Source organism: Hemibagrus wyckioides, linkage group LG21 (genome assembly GCF_019097595.1).
Source record: "Hemibagrus wyckioides isolate EC202008001 linkage group LG21, SWU_Hwy_1.0, whole genome shotgun sequence".
Taxonomy (NCBI): domain Eukaryota; kingdom Metazoa; phylum Chordata; class Actinopteri; order Siluriformes; family Bagridae; genus Hemibagrus; species Hemibagrus wyckioides.
In genome coordinates this window covers 6163841-6186163 of record NC_080730.1, presented here as the reverse complement: position 1 = coordinate 6186163, position 22323 = coordinate 6163841, and the positions used below count along the sequence as shown (strand labels likewise).

Sequence of the window (22323 nt, the reverse complement as noted above, 5' to 3'; positions counted from 1 at the left end):
CTTTTATTCCCAGACAAAACATCAGTTCCAAACTAATAATAAATGAGAGGCTGTTAAACGCAGAAATGCGATGAATGAGATAGACTGGAACAATTACTGGTAATCAGACACCACTTGAGTGCCTCGCTTCAGTGTGAAAAGAGCTGTGTAGAAGCCTAACCTCAACCATTTTTACTACTAACAGACTGTGTGCTCAGGCACGACACACACACACAAGAAATGAGAGCACAAAAGACATACAGTGCGCCTGGTTGCCTGGGCATCAGAGGCCCGTTGTTCTTGGCAAAGACGTGTAAACAAATGTCAGGGAGTGTGGAAAAACACACAAGAGCAGCCTGCGCATACACAGACATACACACACACTCAATCACTCACGCATACACACACAGTTAACAAGATGTTAAGCTACCAGGCGGGCAGGATTTCAAAAACGGTAATGATTTAATAAACACGTTTGAGGAGCGTCCATTAGCTTCAGTCTGTCTGCACAGAGTGAGAATAATCCTAAAGTGTCTCGCTCGTCCAGCTCAGCACATACCAAGCCAACACATTTCACACACTTTCTGAGTGAGAAACCTTCTCATATGCACCATTTTGCGATACACTGCCTTCTCCGCATTACCTGCTGTTATGAACCCGAGCCTGAGATGGACGGAACTGGGGTTATACGTCAGGGGAAATCGGTGTACTTTACACATTTCTTTACAAATACAAAACGTTTTCATTTTCATTTGCATTATTTGGAAGGAGTCTCCAGTGTTGGTGCTTCGTCACAAGGACGTTTAAGCAAAAGTAACTAGAAATTAATCAAATAATTTTTCAACTAAAATGTGCTGTTTTTTTGTATAAACCCATACATTACATTGCCAAAAGTTTTAGGACACACCTCCAAATCCTTGGATGTCAGGGGTTGGGCCCCTTAGTCTCAGAGAAAGGAACTCTTAATGCTTCAGCATACCAAGACATTTTGGACAATTTCATGCTCCCAACTTTGTGGATGAACCTTCCCAACCTTCCTGTTGTACACCAGTGCACAAAGCAAGGTCCATAAAGACATGGATGGGTGAGTTTGGTGTGGAGGAACTTCACAGAGCCCTGACCTCAACCTGATAGAACACCTTTGGGATGAATTACAGCAGAGACTGTGAGCCAGACCTTCTCGTCCAACATCAGTGCCTGACCTCACAAATGCACTTCTAGTGGAATGGTCAAAAACTCCCATAAACATACTTCCTAAACCTTGTGGAAAGCCTTCCCAGAAGAGTTGAAGCTGTTATAGCTGCAAAGGGAGGGCCAACTCCATATTACATTCATGTGCATCCCAAAACCTTCTGCAATATAGTGTATAACCGAGCTACTTTATTTACTTGACTTCTAGTTTAGTCAGATTTAGTTAACTATCTCCATACGTTAGCTTTCTAGAGCTTCTCTTCTTCTTCTGTTTATTCAGCTACAGATTGTTAGCATGTTTGCTAAAGATCGTACCTTGTGTTTTTTATACTGATTTGGCGCAGTTATAACTTTAACATAACATGTTTTTTTTAAATAGTGGTGAAATGTCCATTTTTCAGATGACCGCCACTAAATCATGTGGTATGGTCACACTCTATTCTGACTGAATAAAACAGAGCTGCTGGTCTTAACACATTTTGTGTGTATATGTGTGTATACAGGTGTGCGTGTGTGTGTGTGTATATGTGTGTATGTACTGGTGTGTGTATACAGGTGTGTGTGTGTGTACAGATGTGTGTGTGTATATGTGTGTACACACACACACATGCACACACACATACACACACACACACACCTGTACACACACCTGTACAGATGCTCTCACATGGCGGGGTCCCGCCACCATGAGCACACCAACAGCGTGGGGCCCAAAATGCTTGGCATTCATGTGTTTCTGAATGAAACCGATAGCATTTTGCATTAGCGATTTGGGTAGCTAGTGCTAGCTATAGCTCGGCATTTGTGTTTTTCTAAATGAAACCAATAGCATTTTGCATTAGCGATTTGGCTAGCTAGTGCTAGCTATAGCTCGGCATTTGTGTTTTTCTAAATGAAACCAATAGCATTTTGCATTAGCGATTTGGCTAGCTAGTGCTAGCTATAGCTCGGCATTTGTGTTTTTCTAAATGAAACCAATAGCATTTTGCATTAGCGATTTGGGTAGCTAGTGCTAGCTATAGCTCGGCATTTGTGTTTTTCTAAATGAAACCAATAGCATTTTGCATTAGCGATTTGGGTAGCTAGTGCTAGCTATAGCTCGGCATTTGTGTTTTTCTAAATGAAACCAATAGCATTTTGCATTAGCGATTTGGGTAGCTAGTGCTAGCTATAGCTCGGCATTTGTGTTTTTCTAAATGAAACCAATAGCATTTTGCATTAGCGATTTGGCTAGCTAGTGCTAGCTATAGCTCGGCATTTGTGTTTTTCTAAATGAAACCAATAGCATTTTGCATTAGCGATTTGGCTAGCTAGTGCTAGCTATAGCTCGGCATTTGTGTTTTTCTAAATGAAACCAATAGCATTTTGCATTAGCGATTTGGGTAGCTAGTGCTAGCTATAGCTCGGCATTTGTGTTTTTCTAAATGAAACCAATAGCATTTTGCATTAGTGATTTGGCTAGCTAGTGCTAGCTATAGCTCGGCATTTGTGTTTTTCTAAATGAAACCAATAGCATTTTGCATTAGCGATTTGGGTAGCTAGTGCTAGCTATAGCTCGGCATTTGTGTTTTTCTAAATGAAACCAATAGCATTTTGCATTAGCGATTTGGGTAGCTAGTGCTAGCTATAGCTCGGCATTTGTGTTTTTCTAAATGAAACCAATAGCATTTTGCATTAGCGATTTGGGTAGCTAGTGCTAGCTATAGCTCGGCATTTGTGTTTTTCTAAATGAAACCAATAGCATTTTGCATTAGCGATTTGGCTAGCTAGTGCTAGCTATAGCTCGGCATTTGTGTTTTTCTAAATGAAACCAATAGCATTTTGCATTAGCGATTTGGCTAGCTAGTGCTAGCTATAGCTCGGCATTTGTGTTTTTCTAAATGAAACCAATAGCATTTTGCATTAGCGATTTGGCTAGCTAGTGCTAGCTATAGCTCGGCATTTGTGTTTTTCTAAATGAAACCAATAGCATTTTGCATTAGCTATTTGGCTAGCTAGTGCTAGCTATAGCTCGGCATTCGTGTTTTTTTCTAAATGAAACCGATAGCATTTTGCATTAGCTATTTGGCTAGCTAGTGCTAGCTATGGCTCGGCATTCATGTTTTTCTGAATGAAACCAATAGCATTTTGCATTTGATTCGGAAATGCATTTTATTATGCCTGATTTTTTACAGCGCTGTAGAACCACTGGAAAGGGTGGACCCCAAAAAGGTACAAAAATAAGGTGGACCTAACAATGTAAGAATGTGTGTGTGTGTGTGTACAGTCTACAGGTAATGGCTGAGAAAATCGTCAATCTGACAAAAAAAAGGCAGCATGAGGAGAAAATACACCTAATAACATCACTTCATGTGATAACTGTTCATAGAAATCAGCTAATCATGACATTCACTCAGATATGTAGGCTGGGATTAAACCATTAAGACACCAGTGTGAACATGTTTTAGTACAAAAACTGAGTGAGGCCTCATGGGGCTGAGTCGCTCATATCTTAAAATCCTAGTCAGGATATTATCATTTGAATCTAATATAATGATTGGCATGTTTTGTTGTGGTTGTGAAGATAAACACATGGTTCCATATGTTGTTAGTGTACAACATTGAGGGTGCAGTGGGAGGAGTCATGTGACATCATGAGGTGTCACAGAACAAAACGCGGAACAGAACTCGGAATTCCACTGGTCACCTGCTAAAAAAAAAACTGACCATCTATTCACATTCACACTACACACCTTGACACCGTGAACAAGCTTCAGAGAGCCAGAGAGCGATTTTACACTTTTCTAACAAAACACTTTACTTTTCTCACAACACACTTTACATTTAACACAAAACACTTTACATTTAACACAAAACACTTTACTTTTAACACAAAACACTTTACATTTAACACAAAACACTTTACTTTTCTCACAAAACACTTTACTTTTCTCACAACACACTTTACTTTTCTCACAAAACACTTTACTTTTCTCACAAAACACTTTACTTTTCTCACAAAACACTTTACTTTTCTCACAAAACACTTTACTTTTCTCACAAAACACTTTACTTTTAACACAAAACACTTTACTTTTAACACACTATTCTTATCACACAACACACTTTACTTTTAACACAGAACACTACTTTTCTAACACACTACTTTTAACACAACACTATTCTTATCACACAACACACTTTACTTTTCTAACAACACACTTCTTATCACACACACGTCACACCACAGAGTTTGGAAAATGGTAAGTTTCCTCATTATGATTTTGTTGATTATCAGGATCCATTTATGGAAATGTATAGTCTAATATTAAGTTTGTATTGTTTAATATTCACTTACATTAATATTAATTTGATATTAAACAGTAAGACAGTAAAGAGTATTGTCTTAGTGAGCACTAAAGCCTTGGACATGATGATTTAACACAGAAGCTGAAGATACAGTACAATAAGAAATAAATCCAGATCTGTTTCTGTCATTATTTTTACATCAGTAAGCCTCAGTATGAACCTGTTCATTTCTTTTTGTTCTTCTGAAAGAATGTGTTTCTCTAAAAGCCAGCTCTGTCTCTACTTTCAGTTCCAGCCTGAAGAAACGGTGTCCTGTACATCCGACGTCCACACCCCTGTCTACTGCCCTGTCTACTACCCTATCTACTGCCCTGTGTTCTACCCTGTGTTCTACCCTGTCTACTGCCCTGTGTACTGCCCTGTGTACAACCCTGTGCAGTACCATGTGGAGAACCCTGTGGACTACCAGATGTACAACCCTGTGCAGTACCATGTGGAGAACCCTGTGGACTACCAGATGTACAACCCTGAGCAGAACCCTGTGCAGTATGCTGTGCAGTACCCTGTGCCTGCACCCGAGGCCCTGCCTGCACCAGAGGCCCTGCCTGCATCAGAGGCCCTGCCTGCACCCGAGGCCCTGACTGAACCAGAGGCCTTGCCTACAGCCCAGGCCCTGCCTGCACCCGAGGCCCTGCCTGAATCGGAGGCCCTGCCTGCACAGGAGGCCCTGTCTGCACCCGAGGCCCTGCCTGCACCCGAGGCCCTGCCTGCACCCGAGGCCCTGCCTGAATCAGAGGCCCTGCCTGAATCAGAGGCCCTGCCTGAACCCAAGGCCCTGCCTGCACCTGAGGCCCTGCCTGAATCAGAGGCCCTGCCTGCACCCGAGGCCCTGCCTGAATCAGAGGCCCTGCCTGAACCCGAGGCCCTGCCTGCACCTGAGGCCCTGCCTGAATCAGAGGCCCTGCCTGCACCCGAGGCCCTGCCTGCACCCGAGGCCCTGCCTGAATCAGAGGCCCTGCCTGCACCGGAGGCCCTGCCTGAATCAGAGGCCCTGCCTGCACCGGAGGCCCTGCCTGAATCAGAGGCCCTGCCTGCACCAGAGGCCCTGCCTGAATCAAAGGCCCTGCCTGCACCGGAGGCCCTGCCTGCACCCGAGGCCCTGCCTGCACCCGAGGCCCTGCCTGCACCCGAGGCCCTGCCTGAATCAAAGGCCCTGCCTGCAGCCGAGGCCCTGTCTGGACCCGAGGCCCTGCCTGCACCTGAGGCCCTGCCTGTATCAGAGGCCCTGCCTGCACCCGAGGCCCTGCCTGAATCAGAGGCCCTGCCTGCACCCGAGGCCCTGCCTGAATCAAAGGCCCTGCCTGCAGCCGAGGCCCTGTCTGAACCCGAGGCCCTGCCTGCACCTGAGGCCCTGCCTGAATCAGAGGCCCTGCCTGCAGCCGAGGCCCTGCCTGCACCGGAGGCCCTGCCTGCACCCGAGGCCCTGCCTGCACCCGAGGCCCTGCCTGCACCCGAGGCCCTGCCTGCAGCCGAGGCCCTGCCTGCAGCCGAGGCCCTGCCTGCACCCGAGGCCCTGCCTGAATCAGAGGCCCTGCCTGCACCCGAGGCCCTGCCTGAACCCGAGGCCCTGCCTGCACCCGAGGCCCTGCCTGCACCCGAGGCCCTGCCTGCACTGGAGGCCCTGTCTGAACCCGAGGCCCTGCCTGAATCAGAGGCCCTGCCTGAACCCGAGGCCCTGCCTGCACCTGAGGCCCTGCCTGAATCAGAGGCCCTGCCTGCACCCGAGGCCCTGCCTGAATCAGAGGCCCTGCCTGCACCGGAGGCCCTGTCTACAGCCGAGTCTCCTGAGACACAGAAGGAGAAGGCAGAGAATGTTAGGGATCAGAGGAGGCAGAAACAGCTGGTAAGAAATTAAACAAGCACTTCAGCTAAAATGCTTAATGTTCTTATAATGGTGTTTTCATATATTAACTTCAGACCTTTCACTCCTATACTATCTTTAGGAGATTTATGAATTTGACTCCAACTTGTATTTCCTACAGATTAAAATTCAGGACCCCAACAATGGTGGCCGAAAAATCAGCAACCAAGAAGATGACAGCTCACCAAACATCAAGGTACAGCATTAAAGTCTGTCTGCAGATTGCAGACCTGAGAGGGCCTTTGTGTCCATATATGGACATGGGGCATGTCGCTAATGTCCCACAGTAAAATCTGATTATCAGAGCCACACTTTTTCTCTCACACTGCTTTGTGATTTTCTGTTTATTTGTAGGTTTCTTTTCTTACAGTTTGAGCTTTCTGATTGGCTTATTTAATGCAATGTATGTTAACTGGATCCTCTGTTATCCCTCTGTTTTGCAGGGAGTTGAACTATTCGTTAAAGACGTGGACCCCAGGATCAGTGAACAGCGCCTCTTTAAAGAGTTCCTCCCGTTCGGAGACATCATCAGCTTTAAGGTTAGCTACTAATCCCTCCAGTTTCTTCCTTTCCCAATACACTGTGTTCACTTCATCCTACTCTCTCTGTTAGGAGACGAGTGTATAGTGGGGTGTTTTTTCATACACTGTATTTTGTATAGCTGCTGTCTGAAATGACCTTTAACACAAAAGACGTACATATGGACTATAGAGGGGTTCAATCCCAGTTCAGAACATAGCTGCTCTGTTTCTATATACACTACCAATCAAAAGTTTGGACACACCTTTTAATTCAAAGTTTTTTGTTTAGGGATTTATTTTCTACATTCTAGAACAATACTGGAGATTTCAAAACTATGAAATAACACACATGGACTTAAGTAATCCATATGTAATGACAAAAATCAACAGTCAGTTGTTATTTTAAGACACGAAGGTCAGGTGTTCTGGAATAGTTCTTGCAAGAACAGTATTGTCAAGTGCATTTGCAAAACCCATCAAGCCCCGTGATGAAACTGGCTCACATGAAGACCATCCCAGTAAAGCAAGACCAAAACTTACCTCTGCTGCAGAGGAGAAGTTCATTTAGAGTTACCAGCCTCAGAAATCACCAATTAATAACACCTCAGATTAGAGCCGTTATGAAGACTTTACAGAGCATCAGTAGCAGACATATCTCAATATCAACTGTTCAAACGACATTATTGTGTATTTCAGCCGCCGTCAGCATTGTTTTACAATGTAGAAAGAAATAAACATCAGGAAAGACCATGGAATTAGAAGATGTGTCCAAACTTTTGACTGGTAGTGTATGTTAGCGGGAGTGTAATGCTTTGCTTTCCATATCTCCTCGTACAGCTGATGATGGAAAACGGGCGCTCAAAAGGATATGGCTATGTGACATATTCCAATGAAGCAGAGGCCAAAACAGCCATAAGCGAGCTAAACGGGAAGATCCTGGGGACCAAGGTTCTGTTCATCGCGCTGTCAAAATCCAAAGAGGAACTGGCCAGGCTGAAAAACAGAAGAAACCGGACACGCAAGCCGTGTTACAAGAAAGACGAGAAGAGGTTCTGGCCACAGCGTGAGTCACTGCCGTGTTTGTACTTCAAATGTCTTACAGTATGAGGATTGTTGTGCATACCTGTGTATCACACACACACAGTAACACAACTCTTCTTTTCTCTTTCAGGTCACTAATCTGCTGTACCAAACTGCCAGGAACCCTATAGAGACTCAATAAAATTAAAAATCTTTTAAATAAACTCAATCATATTCAATAAAATGTTCCTATTGCTACTGAAATGGTCTGAGTTTTTAATCACTGTAAATAAATGTTGGTGAAAACGCCTCACACAGCGGCAGCTTTAAAATAATCAGCTATAAAATTCCACCTCAAGAAAATAGAATTAATTAATGACTGAACATCATTTAACCTCATTTATGAACTATGCAATAACTGAGTTATAACTAACTGAGTAAATATATAAATTTAAATACAGATCATGTTAGTAACACTGATCAGAGACTCACACGGCAGAACACACATGAGAGTCAGAACACACGTGAAATTTTATTTTTTGGTATGCAGTTAATTTAAAAAAACAGTACTTTTGTTTTTAGGTATTAGATGTTAAAAAAGGACGTCTGCTGCATCACCTGTCACCAATCTGACTCCTATCGTAACTCACACACACTCCTGAGCTCTGCTTACTCTTTGTACATGGGAGTTCCTACATCCCAAAATACATGGCAGAGGTAGACTGGCTACACAAAAAAGTGTGTGTGTGTGTGGTGCCCTAAACATGGTTTCCTAAACGTTATTGACCTAAGAGAAACTTTGAGCATATTTTCTTTGCTCTTTTTGGAGAAAAAAGTCAGAAGATCTTGCTTGATGAGGTCACGTGGCCGAGAAGCCAGAGATCGATTTCGGATGATGAAGCTGCTGAGATTTGAAGCCGCACAAACAAGCGAGAAAACATACAAGGTATCCGTCGCTGTTTATTTCTTACAAACATCAAACCTAATCGATCCACGTGTTTATTACTCCATAACAAATTAGAAAAAAATAAAATGCTATTAGAAAAGAAAATCACACATCAAACCTCGTCTGCAAATTCAGAAACACATCGACGTTCACTGAAAACAGAAAGTCTCGGTCCTTATTGAGCATCACCAGCTCGTTACAGTCAGTCGCTTCACAAGTAACTGGTTTTGTTGACCTTTAGGAGGGTTTTGAATGACCTCTGAACTAACCTGAGGTCAACACACAATCTTTTAAAAATAAACGCTTTTTATGTTGCTTTTTAATTAAGACAACCGTCATAATTACAACATCCTTAATCATCAGCACACAGTAATGATCCACCCTGAGCAATCTTTTTATTTATTTAAAGGTGCAGAAGGTATTTATTTATTTTTCATAATTAGCACTCCAGATCTTAAGTGGGTTTGACGTTTGAATAGTTCCCGCCCATATTAATGAAGCCCCGCCCCCAGGATCTTACGTGACCTGTAAAGTAACTGACAGGAGGCGCATCCAAACGTAAACAAGCATTCTTGCCTTATTAACATTCAATATATATTCCAATCATGTTATATTACATTATATTATGAAAACAGAACATGATAGACAAATTTTCCCCAAAAATGAGTGAAATAAAACCTGAAAAATATCATATTAAATATAGAAAATAATATTAATCCTCCATGTATTAACGTCAGATAGGCTATTTCTACATTCTATATAGATCTGTAGGTCAAACATTTAGTATGGACAATTATTATGAGAGAATTCTTGACTAAAATCGTCCCGGCTCATAGTGTGAAGGCATGAGATATGAACAGTACGTAAGGGTTAAAGAAAGATGTGGGATTGTAACTCTGCCTTGCATCCTATCACAGCAGGCCCTAAGTGTTTTATTCCATAATTATACAAATGTTAAACATGACCTCAATACTATTACATTAGTCCTGTGCACCTTAAACTTCTGAATATTGTGTGTAACTGTAACAGGAACATCAATAATAGCCTTTACCTGTAACAAGCTTGTCCTTCTAATCTCCTGAGACAGCTCTCTCCTTAGCTTTCTGTGCTCCATGTTCACCATGATAACGAAAACACAGTGTCCACTTTTCACCCTTTATATAGACACACTGACTGGTTACAAGTTTGAAGACACCTGTGATGCTAATTACAGGACACACTTTAGTTTACCGTGTCTCTATGGTCAAATTATGGCCCCTCTTCTAGAGGTACCATCATGTTTGTCCAGTCCAGATTCATTAATTGTTTTTCAATGCTTCTGTTGAAGCACAATACAAAAGCAATGTCTGATATTCATTAGCCAAATTTCAGTAAAATTTTTATTTATTATTGCTTTTGTCAGTTTCAAGTTATTTCACTGACCACTGTGGGTTTTCCTTTCTTTAATGGAAGGGTACCAACAATTTTGTCCACGTGTCTAAGTGAAATAATGCCGATATGATGCTAAACAGAGGGTTAAAAGCTGAATGTCTTGTATTAATAATATTATGTCAATAACATAATATCATACTGCGATTTTTCCCCAGAGTTCCACGCCAGTTTGAATTCCCAAAAAGAAAGAAACACTTCAACAGATTAGCGTCATGTTCAGTGGCAGTGTGTCTGACATTTAAATGATTAGGATTCAGAAAACACTTCAGGTGTGTGAATGAAATGAGATGTCATCTGGGGAGGGTTTGGTGACAATATAACTCGAAATATTCTGCTGCCAGTTCCACTTTAGTCATGATGAGTCACTCAAGCTGCAATCGCAAATTCGAGTCACTTGCATCTTCGATTAAAAACAAATTGCTGCCGGCATTTTAGATTAAGCGGTGTTGGATGGGGAATTACTTCTGACACAGATGTCACAGAGAGGAAGTTAAGAAAAAATACAATTCATTAAAAACATCTGAAATGCACGATATGGCCAAAAGATAGTGGATACTTGTCCACAGTGCTTTTGAACGTCCTGTGATTTAGTCTAGCTTTATCCTCCACTCTTGTAGATGTTGGAGTAAATTCGTGTTCATTCAGATACAAGAGCATTATTGAGCTCAGGCACTGGTGTTGAGTGTTTAGTCGTTGTTCCAGTTCATCCCAAAGGTGTTCGGTGGGGTTGAGTCAGAGTCAGGGCTCTGTTCAGGACACTGGAGTTCTTCCACACCGTGTCACACCATGTCTTCATGGAACTACAGCGTACAAAGACATCCTGGACAAATGTTTAATGGCTTTTACTAATCCCTCTATAGTGCATTATAATGACTAATGTCTTGTTAATTGCTTAGAAACAAGTGATACAATGCAAACAGGTGACAGGAAGTAGACACTATCTGATTTAATCCAAGTAAATTTCAAGTGTTTGGATTCAATTAAAAAATGGCCTTTATCTAGGATCATGCTTGATTGAGATGAAGTCCACCATGGTCAAATCCAAGGCAAGACCAAGACCAAGACTAGTTGAGATCAAGTCAACTCTGAGTGTTAAGGGAATTGAGGTCAAGTCATAAATGAAAACCATCAGTCCATCTAATCCATCTAGTCAGGCCTCTGGGCAAGACATTGAAGTTCTTCCACACTGTGTAGTTTCTTCATGAAACTACAGCATACAAAGACATCCTGGACAAATGTTTACTTGCAACACTTTGGAGAAGAGGCATGATGGTCAACACTTTGGAGAAGAGGCGTGATGGTCAATTTCAATTCAACTTAATTTAATTCAATTTATTTGTATAGCACTTTTAACAATGGACATTGCCTCAACGCAGCTTTACCGAAGTATAGAAACATAGAAAAGAATTTTTTTTTTATCCCTAATGAGGAAGCCTGAGGTGACGGTGGCAAGGAAAAACTCCCTGAGATGATAGGAGGAAGAAACCTTGAGAGGAACCAGGTTTAGAAGGGAACACATCCTCATTTGGCCGTCAACCCTTTGGCCATATAGTGTATTTTACACACTGCTCCCTAGGACCTGAATATAAAATTGTAATAATATTGTAACCTATAATAAAAAGAGACCTACTGGAATAATAATAATATCAGGCCAGGTTTTTTCTTTGTGTAAGTGTACGTAGCTTGTATGCGTGTATGGCTGGATGTTTAATGGAGAACAAATTAATGAGAACAAAATAAATCTACAACGTTTCCTTGAAACAAAACTCTTAATTTGTACGAAGAACATTATTTGGCTGGAAAATACAAAAAGCTTGCACTTTAAATTCATTTACGAAAATCTCTTTAGATGTGCTGAGTGCAAATATCCTCAGCTGACGCCTTCGCAAACTCAAATCTAATCCAGGAAACTTTCATTCAATCCATCATTTTCATTTCATTTCATCTCCTCACCTTCGAATGATAAATCACAAGCACACTGTTCCTGTCTGATGATGCAGCACAGGCTCTGGTTTGACCCTGAGCAGACTGGCAGCTGTTCTCTAACACACTGTAAACTTCATACTCCAAAATGCAGTCAAGTGGAATTTGATATATGGCCCTGCACCTATCACTACATAAGCGCTACGTTAAAGGCCGGTCTGACTTTCTAATGTAAGAGACGGTTCTGGCTGAATCATGGATGCATTTAGAGCACTAAAATCGGATTGTGCCTGGGCCTGCTTAGGAAGGGAAGGCACCGGAGATCGTATTTCATGCTGCAGACGGCTCTGTTTTCTGCAGTCTGACTATGCGGTATTCTCTCGGAGTTGGGAGCAGCAAATGCGCACAGCCCAACGTGGGATACACACTCAGTCCATTAACGCCAAGCCACAGGATCCTCTTGCAACTCTTTAATCCGACCTCAAAAACACTTTAATGGCATTTACTAATCCCTCTATAGTGCATTATAATGACTAATGACTTGTTAATTATTTAGAAACAAGTGATACAATGCAAATAGGGGACAGGAAGTGGACACTATCCGATCTAATCCCCAAGGAAATTTCAAGCTGATTTTTTATATCAGGTCATTTAAAAATGGTCTTTATCTAGGATCACTTTGATGGAGATGAAACCCGCCACTGTCCAAGTTCAAGTCCAAGACAAAGACCAAGACTTGGGTGGCTCAAGTGGTTAAGGCTCTGGGTCATTGACAAGAAGATTGGGGTTCAAGCCCCAAGTTGCTACCATTGGGCTCTTGTCCAAGGCCCCCAACCCACACTGCTCCAGGGGTGCTGCATCATGGCTGACCCTGTGCTCTGACCCCAAGCCCTAAAGATGGGATATGCGAAGAAAGAATTTCACTCTGCAGTAATGTATATGCGAACTTAATACTAGCTGAGTGTTAAGGGGGATGAAGTCAAAATTGAGTCCAAATGAAAACAGATCACAAAAGAAAATCCATTTCAAAACCAAGCTTCAGCTTCAACTAATGGGTTTCATTTGTGCATTACATCAGTGATTAAGCTGTTTTTTCAATATTATCAGGCAAGCTCTACATCATATTTAGTGAGCTCACTGCATTATTTTGAAAGATTTCTATTTAATACATAAACCAATCGATTGCTTTAGATAGATTTCTTGGAATCTGTAGTACATTTTGTTTACAACATTAAACCTATGATCTTGGAGATGCACATTATTTTGCCATGTTCGTGATTTAGGAGTCTTTCAAGTCGTTAATGTTTCTTCACCAAAATTTCATCGGCTCTTGAAGCCGTTATCGTGAATCTCTTCGTAAGTGGAATGTACCATTTAGCCCAAAATAATTCTTGATAAATCGATAGGTGGAGAAAAGTTGCGAGATGGAACTACTGACGAGTTCAGTGCGAATTAAAACTTCTCTCCTTACTTGCAGCAGGTGCTCGTAGCTGTAACTGTATGGAGATCCTGATGTAAGGATACCTGTATAAATCGATGTACTCACCGCTGTTGTGGCTGCAGCCTGCTTGGACTCCTCGGTCAGGAAAGCCAGCATCTTTTCCACCTTCTGCGCTTCTTCTGCAGTGATGTAGTCCGTATCTTTAAAGGGGAACCACAAACACAAAGCATATTACAACAAAGAGCCTGCAGTGTAGGTTCATAAATGTTACCCAGAAAGAATATTTTTATTCTAAAATCACCATTCTCAAATCTGATTGGACAGAAAGTTTCTATATTAATGTACTTGTTCTTCTTGATGGATGTGTCACACGAAATGAAAAAACTACTGCAAGTAAGCATTGACATCGTGATTTGTCCATAATGAGACATTTTTGGAAGGAGTCTTCAATACCAGTACTTCAGAAAAGTCAGAAGTAAAGGTGTAACTTTACATCTTCTCTGATTTGAAAGTATACAGAGCAACGGACTTTTAGATTTCAACAAGCTGCGTCTTATTAACTTCAAAAAAGTGGTTAATAAAATGTAAAATCAGTTATTTATTTAATATTTATCTAAGTAGTAGCTTTGTAATATTCCAAATGTTTTCTCAAGTCAAGTCATGAGGCTTTGATTGTCATTTTGACCATATACACCGAGCAGGCATAACATTATGATCAGTGCCAGGTGACGTGAATAACACTGATTATCTCCTCGTCATGGCTCCTGAGAGTGGGTGGGATATATCAGGCAGCAAGTGAACATTTTGTCCTCAAAGTTGATGTGTTAGAAGCAGGAAAAATGGACAAGCGTAAGGATTTGAGCGAGTTTGACGAAGGGCCAAATTGTGATGGCTAGACGACTGGATCAGAGCATCTCCAAAACTGCAGCTCTTGTGGGGTGTTCCCGGTCTGCAGTGGTCAGTATCTATCAAATGTATCCTTTAAGTCTTGTAAGTATTACAGGATTTGCTGCTAACATCTTGGTGCCAGATACCACAGAACACCTTCAGGGATCTAGTGGAGTCCATGCCTTGCTGGTTCAGGGCTGTTTTGGCAGCAAAACGGGGACTAACACAGCATTAGACAGGTGGTCATAATGTTATGCCTGATTTGGTGTTTATAGCTGATGAAACACATTGAGACACATTGAAATGAAACAACGTTCCTCCAGAACCCTGGTGCTACATAAAGACACAAAACTCCAATAGACTGCACTGACCTAAAGAGAACTAAGGACCAAAAAGTAATGCGTGTTACCTTGTGAAAAGAGTGCAAGACAAGAGAGAGTGCAAACAATACAATACACTACAAGACAGAAACATAAGATAGCTCTGTCTGCTATGTATTCTTCAGTTCTTCAGTTTCTTCAAGTTTTTCTGTCTTATTAATTTCAAGAGAGAGAAAATCTGCTGACTGTAGCTGCTATAAAATAAATAAGACAATAAGAACATGTTTCGGAGTAGTTCCACTACCATAAATGGATAAAATGATCATGTGTCCTGTTCATTAAAAAAAAAATGTCAGTTGGCAATTTCACGTACTATATATACACTCTATGTTGTTGATCTTTCGGCTGCTCCCTGTTCGGGGTCGCCACAGCGGATCATTCCCATATTTATCCGAGCTTGGGACCGCCACTGAGAGTTAACTCTTCAGTGACTGGGTTAGGTCCCTGCCTGGGAATCGAACCCGGCCCACGGCAATGAGAGTGCGGGATCCTGCCGATGGACCGTCAGGAGGCAGTTTATCTCATACAGTATCATAATCATAAGATTTACAGGTAAATTAGCAGAATTTAATAGATGCCAGTATGCTGCAGTGGGATGTTAGGAGTATAGCTATAGGTTCAGAGCAGATTACATATTCCTCTCAGGTGGACATTCTTCCGATGAATATAAAATTAGAACCTTTGTCATATCAGAGACAAAAAGAATGAAAGGGAAAAGCATCTTGTGCGTCTCATTAGGTTGTTACTCTATCCATCAACAGCCGGAGCCCTGGGTGCTTCTGGCCCCAGCCAGACTCATCACAAATGCATTTGGACACCGAGATTAACTTGATGATTATTGTGTGGAGTGGAGGGAAGCCAGCCCGCTCTCCGCTAGTCTTCCCTTGCTTTCTCTGGGTTACCATTCCCCAATTGCAATTTCATGCCTGTCTAATCTGCAAGCTCCTAGGTTGGCCTTGATACTGCCAATCATTACATGCATTCTGGTCTGATGAGCAAAATGCCAGCGGCTATATTTCAATGACAAGAGGATGGACCGTGAGATTAATAAATATCCCAATCGGATAATAACTGCATTAAAGCACTCAGAGCATTGTGATGGGCAAGATGTCAAGAATATACAATCGTTGCTGACGTACACAGCGTTCTGTAGTGATGGATTTGTTGGCCGGAGGCCCGACTTCCTCAGACAACTCGATTTTTATCAGCGCATGTTTAGACACGGCCAGTCGATTTGATGAGTCATAATGAAGGGGAATTGTTGTGCCACAAGGTGAAAACTTTCTCTTGACTTTAGGTTCAACCTGGTTGTTTTGTCTCCTGTTGCTCCACGTCCATGCTTTCGTAATTATCGGCTGTCAAACTAAAGGCGGCGTGAAAAACAGCAAAGGTTATGATATGGTTATTAAAATATATAGTGAAAGCCAATATTCTACTGACTTTAAGCAGAGTTCCATAGATCACATCTGTTAACTGGGATTGAGCAGATGGGAACGTGTCACATCTGGTACCTTCAATATGCATGTGAGATTGATGCTGCATATTAATGAGGTGGACCTGAAAACATAGTGTGAATGAAATATTTGCTGCATTTGGAAATTTGGAACATTAACTGTGAGGTCTTTTCACCGGCTCTAGGAAACAACAGCATAATTAACAGCGTGATACAAATGCATGAATGATGCAAACGCAAAGAAAAGCTTTTAGACAATGACGTTTTTAGCGAATATTTTCTTTCAAAAGGAAAAGCCCATGCTCACCCCATGACATCGAGGCATTAATTAGCTTCTCAACTCGCTCTAAAAGATCCATATCGCAACTCCCTGTAACTGGATCAATCCATACGCTCCGCTAAGTTGGCAACTGGATGACAGCCAAAGGTTTCCCATTTGTGTGAACCACTGAACCAATGGCTTATGATCACACCCATTTTATGAAAAACACTTATCAAGGCTTCCTCGTCCTCAGATCTCATGGTGCATTGACCTATTCTCTTTGAACTGCTCTGTATAACCCATATTGGTTTGATAATCCACAATCACATTTTATAGGCAAAGAAATCATTCTGAATTCAGCAAGCAGGAAGCTCCTTCTAACGAAAATGGCTCAGTAAAGTAATCAGCAGCGACTGGTGCATACCATCATTACTGGATTTGCAATTACTTTAATCTCTGGCAGGTAACCAAAGAAACGAATGGTGGCAAATTGGTCTGACTTCATGCAAGTGCAGAAAATGCTTTGAGGTTCTATAACACCAACAGAGACCACAGCATGTGGAATTCAAACACAATCTCTGCCAGTTCACTTCCTGACTTTACAGTACATAAACACAAAGAACATTATTTCACTGTGAAGTCTTTTCCAAAAAGTTGTGCCTTGTTATGCTCCTGATTGCTGCGTTTGACCCTTTGTTTTTGATCGCTCACACCATGATGTCCTGTTTTTTGACTACCATCTTTGATCTGGATTGTATTTTCATTTTGTATGTACACTGATCAGGCATAATATTATGACCACCTGCCTAATGTTGTGTTGGTCCCCCTTTTGCTACCAAAATAGCCCTGACCCGTTGAGGCATGGACTCCACTAGATCCCTGAAGGTGTGCTGTGGTACCTGGCACCAAGATGTTAGCAGTAGATCTTTTAAGACCTGTAAGTTGCGAGGTGGGGCCTCCATGGATCGGACTTGTTTGTCCAGCACATGCCACCTTGTTCCATTGCTCCGTTGTGCAGTTCTGATGCTCACATGCCCATTGTTGGCGCTTTCAGCAGTGCAAAGGAATCAGCATGGGCATCCTGACTGGTCTGCGGCTATGCAGCCCCATAGAATGCACTGTGCACTGTGACACCTTTCTATCAGAACCAGCATTAACTTTTACGGCAATTTGAGCAACAGTAGCTCATCTGTTAGATCGGATCACATGGTCCAGCCTTCGCTCCCCACGTGCATCAATGAGCCTTGGCCGCCCATGACCCTGTCCCCGGTTCACCACTGTTCCTTCCTTGGACCACTTTTGATAGATACTGACCACTGCAGACCGGGAACACCCCGCAAGAGCTGCGGTGTTGGAGATGCTCTGATCCAGTCATCTAGCCATCACAATTTGGCCCTTCAAATCCTTTCGCTCGTCCATTGTTCCTGCTTTTAACATATCAACTTTTAGGACAAAATGTTCACTGGCTGTCTAATATATCTCACCCACTAACAGGTGCCATGAACAGTGTTATTCACCTCACCTCTCAGTGCTCATAATGTTATGCCTGATTGGTGCATATGGTCAAAATGACAATAAAAGCCAAAATATGGATCCTAACTCTCTTGCTTTTATCCTTTCTGGTTTAGGCCAGAATCTTTAAAGTTAGGATGTATTGTTTTCTAACTCTGACTAAGCTTAAATGAAACATATATTTATGCATGGCAAAATTGTAAATGATCATAATTATATTATACCCCTAGGTTAGAGAGTACATGTATGTAACACTGTACATATACTATCACTGACTGTTCCAACACCAACAAAACATACAGTCACACTGCTGTGCTTGAAAATTGTGTACAACCAAGAGGTCATGTGGCCCTGTCTTTCTATTGATGGACAGGTTAGATATGGCGTGGCCAAATTGTGCATAGCAACAGACGGCCTACACTTACTCACTCTATACCTTTAATCTGCAACTGTTACTAACTGTATTTCACATGTCTGGCATGGATAGAGAATATATTCTCAGAAAAGGGCGTATTAACAATTCATTTTTGTACCACGATGAGACTAGAGCAGGGGTCTCCGAGCTTTTCTTCTCTGAAAGCTACTTTGAGGAAAAATTAAGATGGCTAAGAGCTACTTGTGATATATTATTAGTAAGATGTATTTACTTCGGTCATTGCCATTAACCAACCTGCTGAACAACCTATTTTTGTGTGAATTATTTTTAAAAATCAGTTTCATTCATTCACAAATTTCATTCATTCACATCATTCACAAGTCCCCTGACACATACCCTGATGTCCTCAGCAAGACTCTTTATGTACACCTTTAATATTGAAGGCATTATTATTTTTGAAAATAGAGACCTGAAGTTGTACTGGACTTTATGGGACTTTCATGGCATTCATATGCATGTGCAATAGGTAATATTAAACAGTACTTTATTACGAGACACCACCTGCACTAATAAGAAGGACAGACTCATTCACTGGCTTTGCTTTGGCAGCATCATAGCTTCCTAATGCTACTAATGCTGTCGAACCCCTAGCAGTTTCCAAGTTGAATGGATCAGCCATGTGTTTTCTTTATCCTTTATTCAAACTAGTTCGATTTGTGCTTATAGATTTATATAGCGCTTGGTGCTAGCTGTGTGTGATTCTCATGCACTTGCGGAGTATGATTTGTCCGGGGACTCATGTTTTGGAAAGTGGCGGGAGTTTATTGAGTGATATTATCAATTTTGTACATATTCTATAAACCTTCAGGCGAGCTTACTCAGAAGTAGGTCATGAGCTACTGGTATCTCACGAGGGATGTGATGGAGACCCCTGGCTTAAAGGCTTATAAAGCATTGGATGCCTTACAAAAATTCTGATGAACGCAGTTAAAGCAGCATATGCCCCATATTTTACTTACAGATTTCAGGGACATTACATACTGTGGTCAACTTAGGACCAGTTGTATAAAAATCAGGTGTACAAAAATATATAAAAATCTAAATAGAAATCTTTATATAGATTTTAATATAAATATACATTTCATTTTAAACCTTTTATTAAATATTTTAATATTACTGTTAAGATGCTTTGAGACAATGTCTATCATTAAAAAAATGCTATAGAAATAAAATTGAATTAAATAAATCACAGGAAAATTAATAAAAATAAAAAGAATTATTTGCAAATATAAAAATAAATATATATATATAGAAATTATTGTCTAAAGTGAGTTCTACTTAGAGCTCAACCTAAGTACTAAAACATCCTCAGTCTTGACATGTGAGTACAGAAGATGCTGTGTGAGAAGAGACACATTTTACCTAGAAACAAATGAAATTCTATTCTGCAACAAAAAACAATCCAAAATATAAAGCAAAATCAAGAGAAGAAATGGTCTGAAGCTGAATGCTTGGCCATGACCATCTTGCCCTCCAGACCTTAGTTGAAGAAGGCAGTGTATGACAGATATGTCAGAAGAATGGACAGAAGACTCACTCCAATATGGTGTCAGTGTGTCAGGAAGAATGACAGAGTTGAGAGAATGCTTAAAGGACATGCATTTTGGAGGCATTTATAAAAGTAAATCCATAAAGGCCATAAAGGATTGGGTATATGTTACACATTATATAAATATATAAATATTAAGTGGGATTACAAGCGAAGCGAGGATTAAGATTTTTCTCCAGTTATAATATAATAGTATATTAATAATAACTAAAACACACTTGAGTGTTTGTTTTCTTTGTGATAATTAATAAACATCTTTTGCACTGTGGTCTCTTTTCCTGTGATGTTCGAAGTTCTGTGCTCTGATTGGATCTGACCTCAATTCTCAGCTCCCGCTGGACAAATGCAAATGAGCAACTGTAAATGTAAAAGCAAGGCTTCAGGCAAACCTCTGGTGCTGCATTAGAAATGGCCTGCGATACCCAACGAGCCAGTTAAAGGGTGCAAAGCAAGGGAGGAGAGTGAGGGGGCTAGAAGAGAAAAGAGGGGAGGGAGTGAATGGCAACTGGCCATGGTGTCCATGGCGACCCTACAGTCCCCATGGGAACCAGGCAGCCCAAGGCATGTCCTTGTCCAACAGGCGGACAGCTCGGTAAGAGGCCAAGCTGCACAGGCCTCATGGTGAGTTGGAAATTGAAGTCATCTGATAAACTGTCATACAGCTGTAGAATACAGTCTTATCGAATGTGACGGACATAATTGTGGTCAGTTTCTTTAAGTGGAGGCTATGACCAAACTTATCTGTTTTTTTTTTAAATTACCTAGTGAGTGTATCACTTTAATCTATAGATTAATCCTCTGGTATGTTCTGCTATAACACTGTGGTAGAGGCAACCACCGTTTTTTGCACAGTTTTTTTGGTAGAGGCAACCACGATTGTTTGTAATTTACTACATACAGTCGAAAAACAACATATTGCTCAGTGTGAGGCTTTCACATGCGAATCTTTTAGCTCTGTTAAATTATTCTTTCTTTTTTCCCCCCTCCTTCGTAAGCTCTTAAAAGAAAGAAAACAAATTGCCAGCTGAAGATGAGGCTCAGGATGCTGGTGGGATGTTAAGGGTTGAAATAGCACTCAAGCCCAACCAACCTGATTCGGGAATCTCTTAAAGACCTCTCTTTCCTTTCGAGACTCCCGAGCTAAACCTGTTTCATGTACAAGCCTTACATGGAGTGCAGATTCATCAACTCCATTTAGACTAAATAATTCATGAAGGCACTATACAGCTCAGTGTGGTAAGGGCTTGAGGTCTGTAAAGTGGTCAGAAAGCAGAACTGCACCACAAGGCCAGCTAAGCAAGACTGGAAACAATCAATGGCACTGCAGTGCAGGCTCGGTCAGGTACCTTAACGTCAATTATCTGTCTCCTGTCAGATTAAACAATAGAAGTGAACACAGGTGGCATGCAGGGGCATCAAGTTCAATCAGACCTTCAGATTTGTTTACAATGATGTTTCTTAACCGCAAGTTGTGATTGTATTAAATTTAGCTCAAAAGCAGCCAGTCTCATTAAAGTATTATGAATTAGTCTATCACAATAACATCCTGCCTATTCATCAAACCGTTCAAGTAGCAAACCCTAATTATTCATACAACTGGCTGAATTTGCTAAAGGGGGTAATTAATTGTTTCCCCCACATTGACTGCATTTTCATTACACAATGCACCATACAGATGATGGATGTCTATCACCTTTTTACCCCTCCAGGGGATTTTTTTTTCTGTTGACCGCAATCCAGATGCTGAAGCTTTAAAATCAGATCAAATGTTTTAGTTTTCAACCTAATCTATTTCCACTAGCTAATCTATTTTCACTGGAAATCCTAGAGCAGCTTCTGAATAGTTGCAGATCGTTTCAAATACACTATAATATAATCCATTTAAACTGGCTGTAGTGTGTGAGTGATTGTGACCTGCAATAGACTGGCGTCCACTCCAGGGTGTCTCATGCCCTAGGCTCCAGGTTCCCCATGAAACAGTAGGATAAGTGGCGTAGAGAATGGAAGACTGGATGGACAGTTGGATGGATGGATGGTTTAATGGGTGTCTGGATGGATGGTTAGATGGACAGATGGATGGATGGGTGGTTGGATGGATGGAGGGTTAGATAGAAGAATAGATGGAAGGTTTGATGGATGGATGGTTTAATGGGTGGTTGAATGGATGGACGGACTGATAGAT

At 41.4% G+C, this 22323-nt stretch overlaps 1 protein-coding gene across 3 annotated transcripts in view; it reads right to left on the bottom strand.

Annotated features, from left to right (window-relative positions):
* Positions 1–22323, bottom strand: part of LOC131342332 (E3 ubiquitin-protein ligase RNF123) — a 163799-nt gene that overhangs the window by 22801 nt on the left and 118675 nt on the right. For all 3 annotated transcript variants that reach the window (XM_058373094.1, XM_058373095.1, XM_058373096.1), the window contains exon 37: positions 13767–13861. In XM_058373094.1, the coding sequence (XP_058229077.1) occupies positions 13767–13861 (95 nt within the window). The remainder of the gene's footprint in view (positions 1–13766; positions 13862–22323) is intronic.